This window comes from Apus apus, chromosome 2 (genome assembly GCF_020740795.1).
Source record: "Apus apus isolate bApuApu2 chromosome 2, bApuApu2.pri.cur, whole genome shotgun sequence".
Classification (NCBI taxonomy): Eukaryota; Metazoa; Chordata; class Aves; order Apodiformes; family Apodidae; genus Apus; species Apus apus.
The window spans coordinates 56,680,965-56,699,965 of record NC_067283.1 but is presented as its reverse complement, the minus strand read 5'-3'; the positions used below and the strand labels follow the sequence as shown (position 1 = coordinate 56,699,965).

At 38.7% G+C, this 19,001-nt stretch overlaps 1 protein-coding gene across 1 annotated transcript in view; it reads right to left on the bottom strand.

The window, feature by feature from the left end:
* Positions 1-19,001, bottom strand: part of CNTNAP2 (contactin associated protein 2) — a 1,111,126-nt gene that overhangs the window by 426,224 nt on the left and 665,901 nt on the right. The window contains exon 10 of the mRNA XM_051611595.1: positions 15,828-15,999. Coding sequence (XP_051467555.1) covers positions 15,828-15,999 — 172 coding nt within the window. The remainder of the gene's footprint in view (positions 1-15,827; positions 16,000-19,001) is intronic.

Sequence of the window (19,001 nt, the reverse complement as noted above, 5' to 3'; positions counted from 1 at the left end):
TGTATGATGATAAAATTTTTGAGGAGAACCTTTCTTCTGCATTGGGTACAAAAGTGGTACTGACATCTGAAAGCTTCAAGGTGAAGCTAGAAAAATTCAGACTTACGATACATACTTTTAACTGTAAAGAAAATTAATCAGTAGGGAATAATTACATGAAGGCTTTCTATGTCTTGGAATAATTTTGTCTTTTAAAAAATAAGAAAACAAGAGAAGGCACTATTGATGAAGTATTCCTGTCATAAAACTTACTATTTTCTGTAATGCACGGTGCTTTAGCTATGTCATTTTAATTTTTACCATAATCTATGGCAATCTTTTCCTTTGGTTCCCACAGTCACTGAATTTGCCTTAATTCCAAGGAGCTATGCCTTGGAAAAATGAGCAAAAATGAAGTTCTCAAGTAATACTACCCCTACCAGTCAAGTAAAGACAGAAGGGTCTATAGCATGAGCATGTATATTCTATTGCACTGCTTGATATTAAAGTATTTCCTTCTGGTAATCAGCCATTAACAGCTCTCACAATCTCCAAGATAAATGACAGAATAATTGTGCTACATGCACAAGCGCCATCCACTAAAAACTACTCATGGCAGCTAGGTTACTTTTCAACTTATTACAAATTTTCTTGATTAATTCAAAGATCATATGAAGATACATGTATATTCCTATGATAGACTCCCATTGTACTTTTTTACATTGAATAATATAATGATTACATTCTAGCAGACAGCATCTTTTTTGACTTTGTGAATTACATCAATATAGTTCAAAGAAATTGAAGTAAAAGACCTGAGTAAACAGAATGTGAGAGGAAAACAGATCCAGAGGATGAGTGGACTGTGTAATCAGTGTCTGTCAAAATGCTTTTTTGTGTCTTCTCAACATCAAGCTAGAAGTAAACTATGAAAATCAACTTAAGCCACCAAAATTTGACATTTATATTTGAACTCCAGTTCTATAATGTGGTAGAGTTGCTGGGATCTTAAAAAAAGATGCATAGCCTAGATGTAAGGGTTTCTGTATTTCTATTAACATGTCTTTATACCAGTATTTGTGGAATGTCATTGCAAGGATCATGAAAAATATGTATCATGAAAAAGTTATGACATATCACTATTCTGTTACTTTAATTTCTGCCAATCATTCTGGAGACAAAAACATGACAACCTTTAAAAATTAATTTAATAGTGTTTATGGCCTTTCCCACTTCTCTCTGTTTAAAGGACTTTCCTTTTACCTTTACTGGCCCAAGCCTACCATTTGTCTAAAATGTATATACAATAGAATGAAGGAATTTAGAGCTCATTCCTATAGGAGCTGAAAATTGATAATTAATACTCTATGACCACTATTCATATACACAAAATAGCAGTTAGAAGCACATTCAACACAACTGACAAAATCTGTAGCTCCTGTCAACAATCATCTACTCTTGGGGGAGAGAGAAATTTATCTGAAGGGTCTTTCCAGAAATAAAGACAGATTTCTTACCAGCACCAGAGCTCTTGAGGGCTTTCTTCTTTGATATTAAACTCACAATTTTCCCATGTGCCCTTCCCAATTTAAACTGTAATGGGAACAACTTACACAGTATGCTATTTTAGACATTCACCAAATTACAATGCATTTTATATAAAGCAACTTGTTTCCTGTTTTATAGCTTTAGAGTAGAGTAGATTTTACTTTGTTGTTTTTTTTTTTTCTCACTTAAAGAAACATATTGATCATATAGGATTCACTGATGCAGAAAGCCCATTTTCTTTGCCATGAACAACCCTCCACCCTCTGCCCCAAGGATTTACCTTGTGCTTAAACCATTTAAACAGCATATATGTGGCATATATATCTGCCCACTTTAAAAATCTAGTTTCATATTTACAAAGTCAATTTACTGTTTATCCTGACCTGAGATTTCTACAGCTACAAGTCACTGTCACTCTGTACGGCAAAACCAGTAAAGTCTGTAATACAAGCAGCAGTACTGTGTAGACAAGATAAAGCACTATTCAAGTCTCTCAAGTTCCAATTCTGCTTTTTATGCCTGCAAACAGCTCACTTTTCAAAGTTCTAAACACTCCTCAGCTCACCCCTCTTCCTTCCTTCCTTCCTTCCTTCCTTCCTTCCTTCCTTCCTTCCTTCCTTCCTTCCTTCCTTCCTTCCTTCCTTCCTTCCTTCCTTCCTTCCTTCCTTCCTTCCTTCCTTCCTTCCTTCCTTCCTTCCTTCCTTCCTTCCTTCCTTCCTTCCTTCCTTCCTTCCTTCCTTCCTTCCTTCCTTCCTTCCTTCCTTCCTTCCTTCCTCCCACCCTGCCCCCTTCCCTTCCCTTCCCTTCCCTTCCCTTCCCTTCCCTTCCCTTCCCTTCCCTTCCCTTCCCTTCCCTTCCCTTCCCTTCCCTTCCCTTCCCTTCCCTTCTTCTCATATTTTAGGATAATAAATTACTGATTTCAACAAAGATATAAATATTTCACATTACTGTGATTAGTAACTGTATTTTCCTTTGCTGCTTGTACTTTGGTAGAATAAAATAAATGAGCTTTATATACATCTCTTATTTTAAATAATACATGAAGGTGACTGGTAGTATTAAAAAAGGAGAAAGCATATTTTTCAAGGACAAAATTCTGTGTGTTCGAATATATTTCTAACATCAAATAGTAGCATTATACATTTATATTGAATCAGGAACTTTAGTTCTTTCAAAACATAATTATACTGTTCAAAGACAACTACTATGTACTTTTATGGGACAATACAAAGCAACTACACTTTGCAGAGCACATTTCATACAAACTGCATTATTAAATGTACCACTCAGATAAGTAATAGTTACACAGTAAATAACAAACTATAGCAGAGAGAAAAATAGTAAGTCATAAGAAATGGAGAAGAATATATTATATACAATTTGTAAAGAGAAGAGTCAATATGACAGATATAAAGGCATTTTTAGGAGGTAAGAACAATCAAGGCCTTCAGAACAGGCAAAATAAGACTGCATAAATAAGATATACGATGTTGCTACTATGTAAGCAGATGAAGGAGAGGGAGTGTCCTGGTTTGAGCTAGAATTAAGCTACTTTTCCTTTTACTGATTTTTTTCCTTCAGTAAGCTTTCTTTTAAACTAGTAGCAAAGTGTTCCAGCTTGGACTGATAACAGCTGGATGTTTTTGTAATTGCTGGGACTCCAAAGTCATGTCTTTGCCCTGCCAGCTCAGACATTACAGGGAGATCTATGACCCCCCCATAGAAGACTGAGTTAGACAGACAGCAAAATTGGCCAGAGATATTCCATTCCATCTACGTAAGCTCAGAGGAAGGTCAGAGATCACAGAAGACAACTTCCTTCCTTCTTCTTCTTCCCTTCTCTTCCATCCATGGCCAGCGTCCGGGGAGGACTCCGTCCATCCATCACCATCGACCCCCAGGCTCGAGCTCTCATGACCCTCATCACTCTCTGCTTTCTCCAGCAGAAGTCCAGGATTTTTTGGGACTGTTCGCAGCTCAGGAGAGTGCTGTAGGAGTTGCTGGGGGTGGGGGGAGGCAATAGGGATTTTGTACACTTCCTGGACACATTTGTATATAATTGTATATATTTTCCTTTATCATTATATTTGATTAAAGCTGTGTAATTTAGTTTTCAGTCCAGAGTGTCTCTCTCCTCATTCTCTCTCTCCTTCCATACTTAGGTGGCAGGGGGAGTGGACTGAGAGCATTGCTGTCAATCCTGAGTCAAACAGTGACAGGGAGCTACAGTCAAAGGGAAAAGGTCATAATTTATTTTCTGCCATTTTTGGAAAAATTGTCAGTGAAACATTCATCACTTGGAACATGCTGACAATCACCAATGTAATACTAAGTATGAAAAATTAGGATGGCAAGTTCAAAAATACTATGTAAATAACTAAACACACAACCCAAATGTGTCAGAAGGGGTTATCTGACTAAACATTGGTGTAATTAGCTTTTGATATTATGACTGATCCTGAGTGAAAATGAGAAGCCACCAGAGGAAAGTAAATATGCTTGAAAATAACAGCTACCTTTCCTAAAACTGAACAGTGAATTTCCAGCTTTGATTAACAGAAGAGGAAGTTAATAGACAGGTTCAGTCAAAGACTGTCCTGTGCATGTGTACAAATTGACAAGTATCATCATCTGTGTAATGTCTAGACAACTTTTCAACCTCATAAACCTTAGGAATTTGATCTGAAAGGTATTCAATACTTAACAGAAATCTGGGAAGATGGGTCAGTAGGGATTTTACAAAAGTAAACATGTTAAGTGAAAAATTAGAAACCCTTAAAAACTGTGAAGCTGAGTGAAATGAGAATTTACAGCACTGACAGTTAGATAACACTGAGGATCTTTCCTTAAAAGGATTTATGATGTTACATGTTACTTGACTCATATACAGGTCAATCTATTTCAGACTATTTTCTTGTTTTCTTGTTCATAAACTATATGAAAATGAACTAAGAAAGACAATTTTGCATAGCATTTCCACATGGAAGTAAACTTTCCTGTTAGATTATGACTTCCCATATAATGCAACAGGAGCTTTTTGATGATTCAAACTTTAAAAAAAAGAACCTATTATATCTCATATAATACACTAGTTATGCTAAAAAAATATCTAAAACACTTCCCCTGCAATCACAGTACAGTAAGCAGTAGTTAATGTGTCAATCACAGTTCAGTCAATATTTCTGAATAGCATTTTACAACGTTGCCTTAGAAATGACTGCTTTGTAAATCTGCAAGAGAATAAGGATGGACTGATACAAATCAACCAAATAAATCCTGCTATTAACTTGTTTCAATCAATTTTTTAACAACGATCTACAAGAGTTCCTAACACTGATTATATGAAAATCATAGTGTCAGACAGATTAGTCCCAACCATCATAATGTTGTGACATGAAAATGCTAAGAAGGATCAATGAAAACTGTTGTATTCTTTCCCCTAGACTTTATCAGTTCTGATTGATAGAGCAACTATTAGGTGCCAAAATAAAATGTTGATGGGAAATTAACTGCTGCTATCTAAGTCTGTCTTAACAATGAAACGTATCACAATGACAGAAAAATAGAGATGTCATTGGCTGAATGCATGGCAACAGACAAATGCAACAAGCCTATAAGCAACAATTATATTTTCAAGAAATAAGAATCAGATTTTTTTCGAAGGCACAAAAAATCTCCCTATAGGTCTTAAGTCTGTAATGCCTTAGAGAAAATGCCTCCTTTTCTTATGTCAGTTCAGTTTAAATTCTTGATCTAAGGATCCTTGTAGACAGTTGTGAATGTATACACTGATTGAAAGAAATACCAATTGCTGCCAATGTAAAATGCAAAGGCATCATATGTATGCTGTTCCTAGAAATCAGAAACTAAGACAGTTAGTATGATAATCTGTTGCTCTCCTTCGTCCTAAGCCTAACATCAAAGCATCTACACAGGTTTCCTTGGCTTTCCTTCTGCTTTGGCTAGTTTACACTGATAGTTCTTTTACAGATATTTTTTTTAATAGATATGCCAGATATGGCAAAATTAGGTGTGGAGTTAATGTAGGGTACCTACATTCAGCAGAGTCCAAATTCCAGCCTATGGACAGAAGTTGGCCTGTAAGGTATTTCTGTAGGGCTTCTGCATTTTCCTGAGAGGATAATTTATTAGGCAACTAACAGATGACAACCACACAGGCAATTAACAGGGCAGACATTTCTGTCTGGATAGGTTGGTAGTCTGAGACAGAACTGGAACCTGTTGCTCCCACCACAATCAACTGAGAGGGAAAGAAGGAGCTGAGGAGGCTTGCATGCTACACAGCTTCCTCTGCTGCCAGTTGGAAAATTCATAATCAAACTGATTCCCACCTAAATAACTCTCTTGTCATAGCTCTGACTATGCCCATTATTTAATACAGCTTTATTTATTACAGCTTTTTTTAAATGTCTGCATTTCTTAGTCTCCCACAATAATTTTATGGGCTATTTTGCTGGTTCTTCAAAATGTTGCCTTAATTAGTTTAATTGAAAGGTTTAGTTCAACAGCACAAACCACAGCCCTCATAATGGAATCACAGAATGGTTTGGGTTGGAACGACCTTTAAGATCACCTAGTTCCAACCCCCCCTGCATGGGCAGGGACACCTCCCACTAGACCAGGTTGCTCAAAGCCCCATCCAACCTGGCCTTGAACACTTCTAGGGAGGGGGCATCCATGACTTCTCTGGGCAACCTGTTCCAGTGTCTCACCACCCTCACACAAACTAATTTCTTCCTAATGTCTAACCTAAATCTCTCCTCTTCCAGCTTAAAGCCATTACCCCTTGTTCTCTCACTACATGTCCTTGTAAAAAGTCCCTCCCCAGCTTTCCTGTAGGTCCCACTAATAAGTATGTTTTCACCATTTTTTCATTACTGTGATGTCTCCTAGGTAGCTTCCTGAAAATTTCATCTTCTTCATCAAAACTATTAGTTTTATTTAACATAAATAGCAAGCAATTAGTGCCAATGAAAATTTTGTTGTGAACAATTCAAGTATAGAACTGACAAAAAAACTCTGCTTCTTGGCAAAAAAAGTGTTAACTATGTGGGTTTTTTTTGTGACAGATATACTTCACAGCAAATATCCTACAATTATAAAGAAGGGCTTGTTCCACCAAGCATTTCTCTGAAAGAGGTCTTGCAAAAATAGGTTTTAATTACTTTCTTTTGGGATCATTCAGGTAAGACCCATCCTTACATTTATTTAATTGTTCATATATTCTACCAGGAAAAATAGAACACATTTATTGCACAGATCAAGTATTTTCCTTCTGTTGAAATCCAATCCTTTTCATCTCTCTCCTGATCTAGATGGCTATTCAATATTCACTTCCTTTCCCTACACTCCTCTTTAAAACAGCTAATCTAAATCTATTGGTGGCATTTACAGGGAATGAATGAAGGTCTTTTTACTGAAAGCTACAGGTTTGTATTAGTTACTTCATTCAAATTATCCTTCCAGAAAGGGATCAAGGATTAAGCAAGTAGCAACTGACATGCAATCCTCCAAGGAGTTTAATTCTTTCCAGATTCTCAGAAAAAAAGTGGTTAGGTTTTAACTCAGTTTCCCATCAAGAATTGTCACCTGCCTTTAATTTGACATACAACAGAAACATGCAGACTCAGTAGAGTGCATATTTATAATAATAAACTTGTGCAACAGCTTTCAATCTATCCAAAATAATCACAAAATCACAATTTTGTCATGGTTGGAAAACACCTCTAAGACCACTGAATCCAACCACCAACCTCCTCTACCATAAAATAAAATAAAATAAAATAAAATAAAATAAAATAAAATAAAATAAAATAAAATAAAATAAAATAAAATATAATGGAATCATAGAACGGTTTGGGTTAGAAGGACCTTTAAGATCACCTAGTTCCAACCACCGTGCACGTGCAGGGACACCTTCCATTAGACCAGGTTGCTCAAAGCCCCATCCAACCTGGCTTTGAACACTTCCAGGGAAGGGGCATCCACAACTCCTCTGGGCAACCTGTGCCAGTGTCTCACCGCTCTTACGCCAAGGAATTTATTCCAAATATCTAACTTAATTCTACAGCCTTCCAGCTTAAAACCATTACCCCTCATTCTATCACTACATACCAAGGTAAAAAGTCCTTCTCCATCTTTTCTATAGGCCCCCATCAGGTACTGGAAGGGTGCTATAAATAATAATAATAAAAAATGCCCACTACAGCATGCCCTGAAGTACCTCATCTACATGGTTTTTAAATACCTCCAGAGATGGTGACTCCACCACCTCCCTGGGCAACCCATTCCAGCACCTGACTACTCTTTCAGAAAAGAAATTTTTCCTAATGTCTAGTCTAAACCTCCCCTGGTGCAACCTCAGGCCATTCTTACTGTTATTTACTTGAGATAAGGGGCTGACAACCACCTCCCTACAACCTCTGTTCTGGAACTCAACTAGCAGAGCTCAAATCCCTGTTCAACATCATGTTTACATGCCCTCTTGGTCAACCACCATGTAACCCCAAAACTATTTATGTACCTACAGTGAAAGTTACACAGAAAAGCACCATCTACCTGCTTCATCACGTAAAGTTTACACAAGCAGCAATGGAAAAACTGAGCCTCTCCTCACTTATCCTGTGGTCACCAACTAATCATATTATGTGTCTAAATACAGTGTTAGTTATGCATTGTGTTGTTGGATAAAATACATAAGCACTGTTGGCAGAAGGAATTGTATATTAAGTTATCTCTTCATTATTACAGACATGTGTGTTCTGATTTGAAATATTTCTAGGCCATACATTTCTACAATCTTCTGAACACCTAAAAGAGCAGCAGGTGAGAACTGAGCCGAAAGGGCCCAGAGGAGCCCTGACAAGGTGCTGTGCTCAATGCTACACAGGAAAAGCTGCAGCCCCTGTGGGGCCATGCTTGGGGGTCCACCCTGGGGGTCTAGAAAGCTCCCTCCACCTGGATGCTGGATACCAGGCCCACCTTCATGGAGCAGGAGCAGCAGGCACCTGGCCAAAGCAGCCCTGCCAAGGGGCCAGGCTCAGTGCTGCAGAGGAAGGCAAAAAGCCCCCCAGACAGCTGCTGGGCCTCTGTGGGGGGAAAAAAGCCTTCCCCCCCCAGCTGCAGGGCACCAGAGGCCACAGTCGTGGAGCATGAGCAGCAGGCAGTGACCTCACAAAACGGGCCAGAGGAGCCCTGGCAAGGGGTCATGCTCAGTGCTGCAGAGGAAGGCAAAAAAACCCCGGGGACCAGGGCCAATCTGCCCTGGGGGAAAATTCCTTCCTGACCCCAGCAGAGCTGGTGATCGGCTGCTCCCTGAGCATGTGAGCAAGACCTGCCTCCTCCTCCCACTGGCTGGTCACGCCTTCCAGGCCTGCTCTCCCTCAACCTGGAGCCATCTCAGGGGCTTTCCAGGGTGGCAAAAGGACCCGAGCCTGATTGACCTTGGGACAACAATCCTTCCCGCAGCTAGCAGGACAGCAGTGGCTGTTCCAAAGCACTGTGACCCTTGGCAACATCTCTGCATCCCATTTCTTACAGCTTCTGCCCTGGCTCCACAGGGGATGAGGATGGCAAGCTCTGCAGTGCTCCTCAAGAAAGCACTCTCTTGGTCTGGTCATGGCTATCCAGCTGAAAAGGATTTCTGTCCCTCAGATGGGATTCAAAGGTCCTACCTGGAGGTGCTCTTGCAGCAGAGAATCTTCAGCATCTTTGTCCAGCCTCCAGTCTTCCTCCGCCAACCCCTTCCAAGTAATTCCCTCAGCTCCTCAAGGACTTGCTCTCAGATGTCTCAGGCTGCCCCCAGGCCAGCTGTGACAGTGGAACACAGGTGGATGCCCCCTTTTATACTGCCCTGGGGCATTGTGATGGCTGTGTTGCTTGGTGATGACATTGTGATGTGGGGGTGACTCTGCCCACCACAGGCCCTGCCCACTGCCCCTGAGCCAGGACCCCTGGGAGGAAAGCCTTTGGGGTGTTGGCCCCAGGCAGACCCTCTGTGCCCAGGAGGTCCCAAGGGCCGTGCCCACCCTTGGTGGCCAGGCACTGGGCTCAGCTTCTGGGTGTCCCTGAAGTGTCTAATGCCACTCTGCTCCCAAGGAAAAACCCAGAGCTGTTACTCTTCTCTCAGGTCTTGGCAGAAACCAACCCTGTAGCTGTCTTGATTGTCCAGAACTCTGCTAGACATACTACTCCTCCTTAGTAATAAACCTACATGTTTACTGTCTTAACTTTTGTTTTAGCAAGAACAAATATTTTTCTGAACAAATAATCCACTTGCTCTAGAAAATTATTTCATCAGCATACATTTTTCATAATTGAAAGATGGATTAATATTTATTAAAGTTAAAATGACCAAGATATTTTTTCCTATCTCTGAAGAGTTTATCAAGGATTAAATACAAGACAAAGAATAACTGAGGATTTTGGAGATTTCAAAATGTTTAGGCATCACCTACAAGGTTATACATAACTCACACAGTGACTTCGAAGAGTCTCATAAGAATGCTATTAACTACTGTAACCTGTGTAATATAAGTTAAAGTGACTAAAGAAAAAGAACATTGCAAAGACATAAGCAAAAAATAGTAATCAAGCCATCTGCATTTCAAACTGTTCTAACTTACTGAAACAGCTATGGATTACACTATTAAGTTATTTAATAGGCTGGGTCATTACTCATACTGTTTCACACTGGCAAAATTATACATTTTCTTCCTTCTGTCCATGCAGTCCTACTGCATCCCTCAGTGCTGCTTTTTTTTTTTTCTTCTTTTTTTCTTTTTTCCCCCCCTGTGGCAGCTTCCACAATCTAATCAGCATAATTTTCTTTTTTTTTCACTTTTTAGGCTCTCTCATCTAGACCCTAGCATGATTATAGTCCTTGCTGAACTATGGAAATGAAAGTAAACATCATCTTTCACCGCTTCCATGGAAGAACATGTGCACTCACTTCACATGTTGGTTCCCTGCACATACTTCTGTTTCAAATTAAAACTTTTTAGCATTTAAGCAAGTCATACTTTCATGTATTCCGCTCATTTTATCTTCAGACAGAGTGCAATGAATCCTAAACCTCTGAAAAGACTATGGTTTTGTTCCTCCCCAACTTATTTCCTAGCTTTACTAACATAATTATTGCAATAAGCACTCCAAAAAATGACCCTTACTTAAAACAGAAACTGTGCCCTTCCTCTTCTTTGTTAATTTCAGACTTTACTTGACTAATTAGTTGTTATCACTATTGGTATCATAATGAATATCAAATATTATTTCCATGTGCAGCTTACATTCAGTTGTTTTAGAATGACACAGAATGGGAATTTTTATATTTTAAAAACTACTTTTACATTGAAAAGAATTTGATTTTCCTTTATTGTAGAACTCAAGGGCATGGCACAGCTCCAACTGACTTAAGATTACGGCCCTCTTGCAAGATCAGAAAGGAGTAGGCTGACCTTCGATAAATAATCAAATGAAAAATACTTTTCTGAGTAAAGTTTATAATAAATTCCATGCTACCATTGTCACCAAAACATTAAATCCCTAAGGAAGGTTGATTTGAAAACCAGCTTACAACAATTCACTTGAATAGTCTGTGGGCCCAAAAGGTTATTTACAAAATCTGCACTTGTACTGCTGTCTTGTCAGCTTCCTTCTAACTAATGACAGCTGGAAGGTTCAGCGAATTTCTTGAAGATATCTAAGTGGTGCATAGACATCTCCAGTCCAGCAATTATTACTATATCCGTATCTTATCTCTAAAATAACATATATTTTAATTCTCATTGGAATCACTGTTTGCTGTGTTCTGCAGGTTCTCAAATTTCTTCCAGCTGCATGCAAGGGAAAAAGTTTGTGAACAAATGGGAAAACTCAAATAATTCAATTTGTTGGTATTTCTCATAGCTACTTTTCCCCTATTTTTGCAATGTTTCCTTCTCTTTTTTAAATGTGAGAGAATTGCAGAATATATAATATGACAGGAAAGGTAATTAAACCATTCTTAATATGTGGCCTGCTCTGTAGAGTTTGCAGCCCAGTTGTCACACTCAGGTATATAGGGGACAAGCGTCACAACATTAAAAGCACTGTCACTGTCATCTGAGCTATAATCTGTCTACAAAGTCACTTTTCTGGACTGAGATGGATTATGAAGTAAATGCGCTTGACTCTCTCTAGTTAAAAGGCAACTTTCAGCTCCATTTTCACATCAAAAGTTTGCATGGTTGCAAGAGAAGTGGGTAGAGGGAGAGGAGAGGGAGAAAGTATATGTAGGAAGTGGCTTTCAGCCATAGAACCAGAAACATAGACTCACAGAATGGTTTGGATTGGAAGAGACCTTCAAGATCATTTAGTTTCAACCCCGTTGCCATAGGAAAGGACACCTTCCACTAGACCAGGTTGCTCAAAGCTCCATCCAACCTGGCCTTGAACACTTCCAGGGAGGGGGCATCCACAATTTCTCTGGGCAACCTGTTCTAGTGTTTCACCAAAATTTCTTTCTAATATCTAACCTACATCAACACCATTTCAGGTTAAAACTGTTACCATCATCCTCTAATCCCCTCCCAAGTTTTCCTTTAGGCCCCCTTCAGGTACTCGAAGGCTGCTATAAGGTCTCCTCAGAGCCTTCCCTTCTCCAGGCTGAACAACCCCAATGCTCTCAGCCTGTCCTCATGGCAGAGGTGCTCCAGCCCTCTGATCATCTTTGTGGCCCTCCTCTGGACTCGCTCCAACAAGCCCATGTCCTTCCTGTGTTGGGGGCCCCAGAGCTGAACACAGTTCTCCAGATGGGGTCTCACAAGAAGGGAGTAGAAGGGGAGAATCTTCTCCCTCGACCTGCAGGCTGAAGTGAGGGCATGCTTTCAGCTCTTCCCCTGTCCTAAATTACTTTCTTTTTGTGAACTTGTCTTGGGAACAGCTCAGCTGTAAAGCAGGTTTGGTACATCACTGGTACATCATCTGACTCATGCACGGTACTACGTGATGATGTCTGTTTGTTCCTCACTGACCACCTCACCACTGAACTGCAAGAGGGAGGAGGAGAACAGAGAGCAAGGCCTGAAGTCCATGTAAAGAGCCAGAATTGAAGTATTTTACGGCTATTTGCAATGATGATTTTTAATTCCAAAGAAATTCTGTCTTGCTGCCAGTTACATTGTGACCGTTTTCATATACCAATATGCTTTCTGTGTTTTGTTATTTAAATTAATTATTTTAAAATTTGATTGGCAATCACATAGACTGTAGAGAATGTGGTTATTAAAGCTGAATGCTGGCACTCTGTCATACCACATATAACCACAGCAGGTGAGCAATAATCACCCAGATATGTTCTGCCACACATATCTGATTACTTACATTAATTCTATAAAATGAAATTATTATAAAAAAATGGCTTCTAATTCATCTCACTTTATTACAATGGGAATCACAGTTTACACATTCATAATACACAGAAGCAGATACATGAAAATTCTTGGTACTGCCTTTTTTTCCTACATTTCTATCATTTAATCTCCTACGGTACACAGAGATTTTTGTTAAAATTGGCATCTGTTCTGCATAATCTGCAACAACAGATTGGACACTATATTTTGAAACTGTTTTAGTACGTCTTCATTGTGCTTTCATGATTAAAATCCATAATTCTAGCCACAATAAAATCAGGTAAGCTTTTAGAACTCTCTGAGACTGCTGGGATAAATTAGGGTTCAATGTCCTGTGCTAAAATCCTGAAGCACAACTGTACCATCTGGACTGTAACAACAAGTTAGTTTGTTAGTGATAAGTAAAGGAGGTGTATAGGGATCTCTCCTGTCACAAGCACTACAGCGTGTTGATCACTGTGACAACAATACAAGTTCCATTGCTAATACAATTAAAGTTAATGAAGACACAGAAACAGGGATGATTATTTTATCTCAGTAGCATTTTAACTGCATGTAGTTACCGTATGTATACCTCTATGAAAAAAATATATGCATTTATACTATTTGGCCGCTAGTAAAAATATAATGTTTCCTATCTTTAGTGTTTCTTTTAATAAGGTCTCAGCTTGCAGTCTTTGCAATAGCAAAATGCTCATGTAAGGAGGGGAAGACTAAAAATAAAAAGACACTGGTTCAAAACTTGCATCTCTCAAGTACCAGTGGAATACTGTTATGTGACTATTCTTCTAATGTCTTAAAATACAGGAACTAAAATGCAGAAACCCTTTCCATACAGGGCAGGTGTTTAGCTTGGCAGAACCTAGGACTTCAGAAGCAGTTATGTCCAGGTGGGTGCAACATGACAACTCAGCACCCTCAGAACCTTCTGCCATGTTCTTGTAGAGAAAACTGTCCCCTCCTGACTATCTGCTCTGGCTGATGATGAAAAATGCCACCACTTACAACCTCATGTTTTTTTCCCCAACCAAATGGCTGAAGTCTGCAGTAGGAATAATTCAGTAGTACAGCTTATCTTTTTGCCCAGTGGGGGTCTTCACTGAAGAGTGGCTACGAATGGCCACCATGTTGATGGCCACCATGTTGTTGATGACCGAAGCCTTTATGTTTCAGACCTAAGTAAATTAAAAAACATAAGGAGGATTCTAGGATCACAGCCACAAATATCTTGGCATTTCAAAAGAAACGCAATGAAGCTATAGCACACATGGTAGTTGGATCTTTTAAAAGAAAGCCACATAAAAAAACCCTTCTATGTAGTGGCATATTGTAACAGAAGTGCTTGTAAACTCTTGATTTGCAGATGTTAGTAAGACAGCCATGAAAATCCTGTCAGATCTAAAGCTTGGCATTAGTACTTTTTAGCCAAAGGGTTTGTTTTAAAGCACAAATTACAAAGAAATTAACTAAATAATGGGAAAAAAACCAAACTAGGTAACATTTCAATCCTTAAAAAATCCCCAAAAAGAACCCTAAGAAAATTATTTTTATACTATTTTGATATCTTATGATTAGGCAGCTGTTACTCTGCTAGCAACACAATCTTCCAGTACTTAGAAAGCATAAATATACGACATAAAGTTTTAATTTATATATTGAGGATGATATCACGGTCCAACATGGTAGAACAGAGAAAAAGAGAATGTTTTCTTATAGAAATAAAACATACATACACAAATATATATAAAACAGTGTTATTTATATTAAAATATATTATGAATGCTGACATTGTACATATACATATATAAACTAAATAAACAAAGCCTAATATATAATGCATGTGAAACATATAAAGCATAGTCATATTTAATAAAATAAAAGGTATTCCACATAATATAACACATGGAATATGGCATTGTATGAAATATTTCAATATAGTATATTATAAAAATAATAAAAATAAATAGCTTATAAATAGTAACTTCTATATGAAGTTCACTTCACAAGTAAGCTGCTTGGCATATATGAAGCCTTAAGTCCTATTTTTCAAAAATGTCTTGCAACGTTCTGATTCTAATTAACGTACATTGTAAGTTAATTGTAATTACATTGTAATACACTGCAAAAGCCTAATTCTGATTAATTTCACTGTGATGATGGAATTATTTCTAATAGACACTAGCATAAGCAGGATCTGTACAAACTGTTGAATAAGCTTAGATTTATCCACTACAGAAAAAGAAGAGGCTTAATTAGGTGAATCTTCAGATCATTTCTTTCAAATCAGTTTACATTTACAAAAACAAATATTCAACAGAAACCAAAACAATTCTAACTACCAAATGCCAATTATAGTTAACGCTAATTTCATTTATACGTGTGGAGACAGAACTTTGACAAAGTTAGAGCACATGCACATTTGTGCAAACATGTGGACTTATTTTAGTTCTCAGAGGAATTCAGTGAAGCTAGAAGGCACTGAAGCCAGGAAGCACAACTTCTATCTGCAAAAACATCTTTGTAGGAGTCACCTAAGATACAGACAAAACGTGTGACTTTTTGGGATAATTCCCTCTATCCAAAGTGATGTCAGTTTTTGGGACAGCAAAGGCAGCCATTGATCCATGGGCTGAATTCAACTTACAAGAACTTCTTTTCACCTCCTCCTCTACCTGACAGTGAGGAGACTGAAGATATGCTTTCCACTTCATCCTGCACAATCTGCAGTTTGAAGCCATCATCTCCATCATCTAAGCATGGCTCCCACTGCTAAAAAGGCAGGGCTCCCTTGACATGATCGCTGACAATGTCAGAACCACCTGTATGTTTTCAGAATATGCAGGATGTGTATCAATGTATGAGAGTATCAGTGATGTCTCTGCAACTTACCTGTCAATAATGGCACACATGTCAATGGTGACATTGGCAAAGCTTCCCAGCTTGCCTTGCTCCACTGCGTATAAATCCACCAGCTGATCATCCACATGAATAAACTGCATGCATCCTTGAAATGAATACTGAAATAGCGAGTGATCTGAATCATTCATCTGTATAGGAAACCCTGTAGAGCAGTAGAATAAAGAGCATTATTAACGTCATATACTATTATTCAAGTCTGCATTTTTTTCACAGGAAAAGGCATTTTCTAGATGAGGGAAGTAAAACGCAAGGAGGGAAGGTAACAATATACAGTTATTAGATTGCACTACAATGTTATTGATTTAAGTTATTGGCAATTACCGGTAAGAATTTATAAAGTACATCTGATGATTCTTTCATCAATCTTTGTCTTTGGACTAGATGATCTTTCGAGGTCCCTTCCAACCCCTATGATTCTATGATTCTACAGGATAGAAGTCTTCACCTACCCTTCTCTTCCAGCCCTCTACTGCTGTTTCTCAGTACTTCTCTCTTCATACAAAGATTCAGGGAATAGGAAAAGGATTAATCTTCTTGCTATGTGTTAAGAATCACTTTCCCATTTCTCAGTTTTTTCTCAGAAAAATGTATTCCATGTAGTCCATTAAGTGATTTTCCAGTTCACATTTCTTTAGGAGTAGGCTTCCAGGGCAATGAATAGTTTCCCTGGAAACTTACTGAAAACTTAAAACTAGCCCTAAAATCTAATATCCTGGCCCACTTCTGAGGAATCTGAGGACATTCTGCAGTTATTTTCATTTTTTTTCTGCGTACATTCATTTGCTTGTCTTTCTGAAGGTGGTTTATATGAGTTGAAAATTAATTAGTATCTTGACTTAGGCTAAAAGGCAAGGAGACAGGATACTTGAATGTAATTGTTCAACTTAATGCAGTTCAGAAGTGAATGTGTCAATTTACTTGAGAAAAATGTCCTTGATAATACAGTGGAGAGCCTCCTTCACTACTTAAAAATCTTCAACAACAAACTCCCTGAAAAAGCTGAAAGAAAATAATTCAGACAGAATCTGTTTAAGATGAGAGCAGGAAGGGAGAGAGGTTAACAACAGCTTATTGGTAAAGAAGGTAAAAAGACTGAAAAATGCATTATGGTCTAGCAGCTTTCAGCTAGGAAGATGACTAAACATGCAGCTCTTGACTGACACAGGTAAAAGAAATCACACACATTTGTTTTGGTAGTTAAGACGGACTATACAGCTCCAGCTCCTCCTCCCCCTTTCCTACCCAGCTTCTGATCCCCAGTGCCTTACTGCCATCTCAAATATCATGGAAACAGCTATTTGTTGAGATAGGTTATCAAACTGACATTGTTTGAGTGGCAGCAGGAAGAAGGAATGAACATAATTTTACATTATGGTAAGGGATCTGAGTGCCAGACACTGGAGGGAGAACACAAACCTCAAGGGTCTGTAGGTCCAAGCACAGCAACAGGAAGAGACCACAGGTGAGCTACTGAGTAGGCTGAGTGTCTTAAGACCAAAGTACAGGAGAGACCCATATGTTCAGAGCACTGGAACAGGTTGCCCAGAGAGGTAGTGGAGTCTCCTTCACTGGAGACATTCCAAACCTGCCTGGACACATTCTTGTGTGATGTACTCTAGGTGACCCTGCTCTGGCAGGGGGGTTGGACTAGATGATCTTTGGAGGTCCCTTCCAACCCCTAGGATTCTGTGATTCTGTGATTCTGTTCCTGAATCAAGTTTATCACAGGTCACAAAAATAGCTGGGTTGGCAGTGAACAGAATAGAAGGCAAAAACAAGCATCTGGGGCTCAAGGACAGATGCTGCTTAACGTGGCACCTATTACTAAAAAAACCTCCAGATACGAGTAAGTCTTCCCCAGAATATAATTAAGACCCATTTCAATGGAAAGGCTTTGCAAGAACATTGATATGACCAGTAATGTTTTTTTTTTAATTTTCTAAAACAGTCTTGTCCATCTGCTAAAATTACTGCTGGTAGCTCCTAAATTTCCCTGACTCACTTCAGTAGGCAGTTGCTTCAGAGTTCACTGCTGGCGCCACAGAATCAAACGGGAATGTTACAGTAATTAAGCAGTGGGCATGCAAAAAGTTGGCTCTGACAGGCATTTCAAGAAATTGGGCAAAGGCTTTTCTTGAGGTCTTATCACCTTTGGAGCAAAATTGTGACACTATTACAGGCAGCCATAAACTGCTACAAGAAAAATAAAAATTCCCCATATTAGTACGCATCAGACGGAGAGGGAAAAATTCCTAGGGATCCCCCAGTTGCCTAACTAGTGCATAAGAACCCTATCAGACCAACTGCCCATTACCAAAGCTGTGTTAATCCTAGACTGTGGGACTGGTAGAATTTTAACTACCAGTCTAACTACCAACTGTGCTAATCCTAGATTTTGGACTGGCAGAAAAGTCAAATTGTAGGGATGGGATTTATAATCTCTTCCCAGGATATGCATTGGCTAGTGACTTAACTGATGAAAAGAGGACAGAGCTTTCAGAAACTTCCTTCCTACTTTTTTTTAATTGTTCTTTCTAGTGACTGATTGAACTGCTTCATCTGCAGCTTTACAGACAACAGTACTGAGAGACAGAAAGTGCAAGTTAATTCTCTGTTTGGTGGATAAAAGAAAAATATCTGCATGTTCCTATCAGATGCTTTCTCAAATTATATTTAAACCTCTCACTCTTTCAGTATAATTGTCTGGTTTTTTGAACTGTCCCTGAGACTATCCTGTAACTCCTTCTCAGCAAGAACCCCAAACTAACATCAAGCACATCGTCATTTAGATCTTTAGTGCATTAACAGAGCTGTACCAAGGAACCTGTGTATCATCATCTGGTTCAAAGCACTTCCACAATTCCTTTGTTTTAAATATTAAATTCAAGATTACCAACACTGCAGTAAAATCTTAGTAACAAGGATATTATATGAATATATCTGAATATAATGAAAAGATTATCCACCATCCTTCAAGCACTAACTGAAAAATAAGAACCTAAAACCACAATCCATTCTTCACATCAAAAAGTGTAAGAGTGGAATAACTAAGCCACGAGCATATGCTGGCATTGGAGAACCGCAGAGGCATCTCTCTATGTGATTCTCAGCTTCATTGCATCCAAAGTATCAGTTCTTAACCTA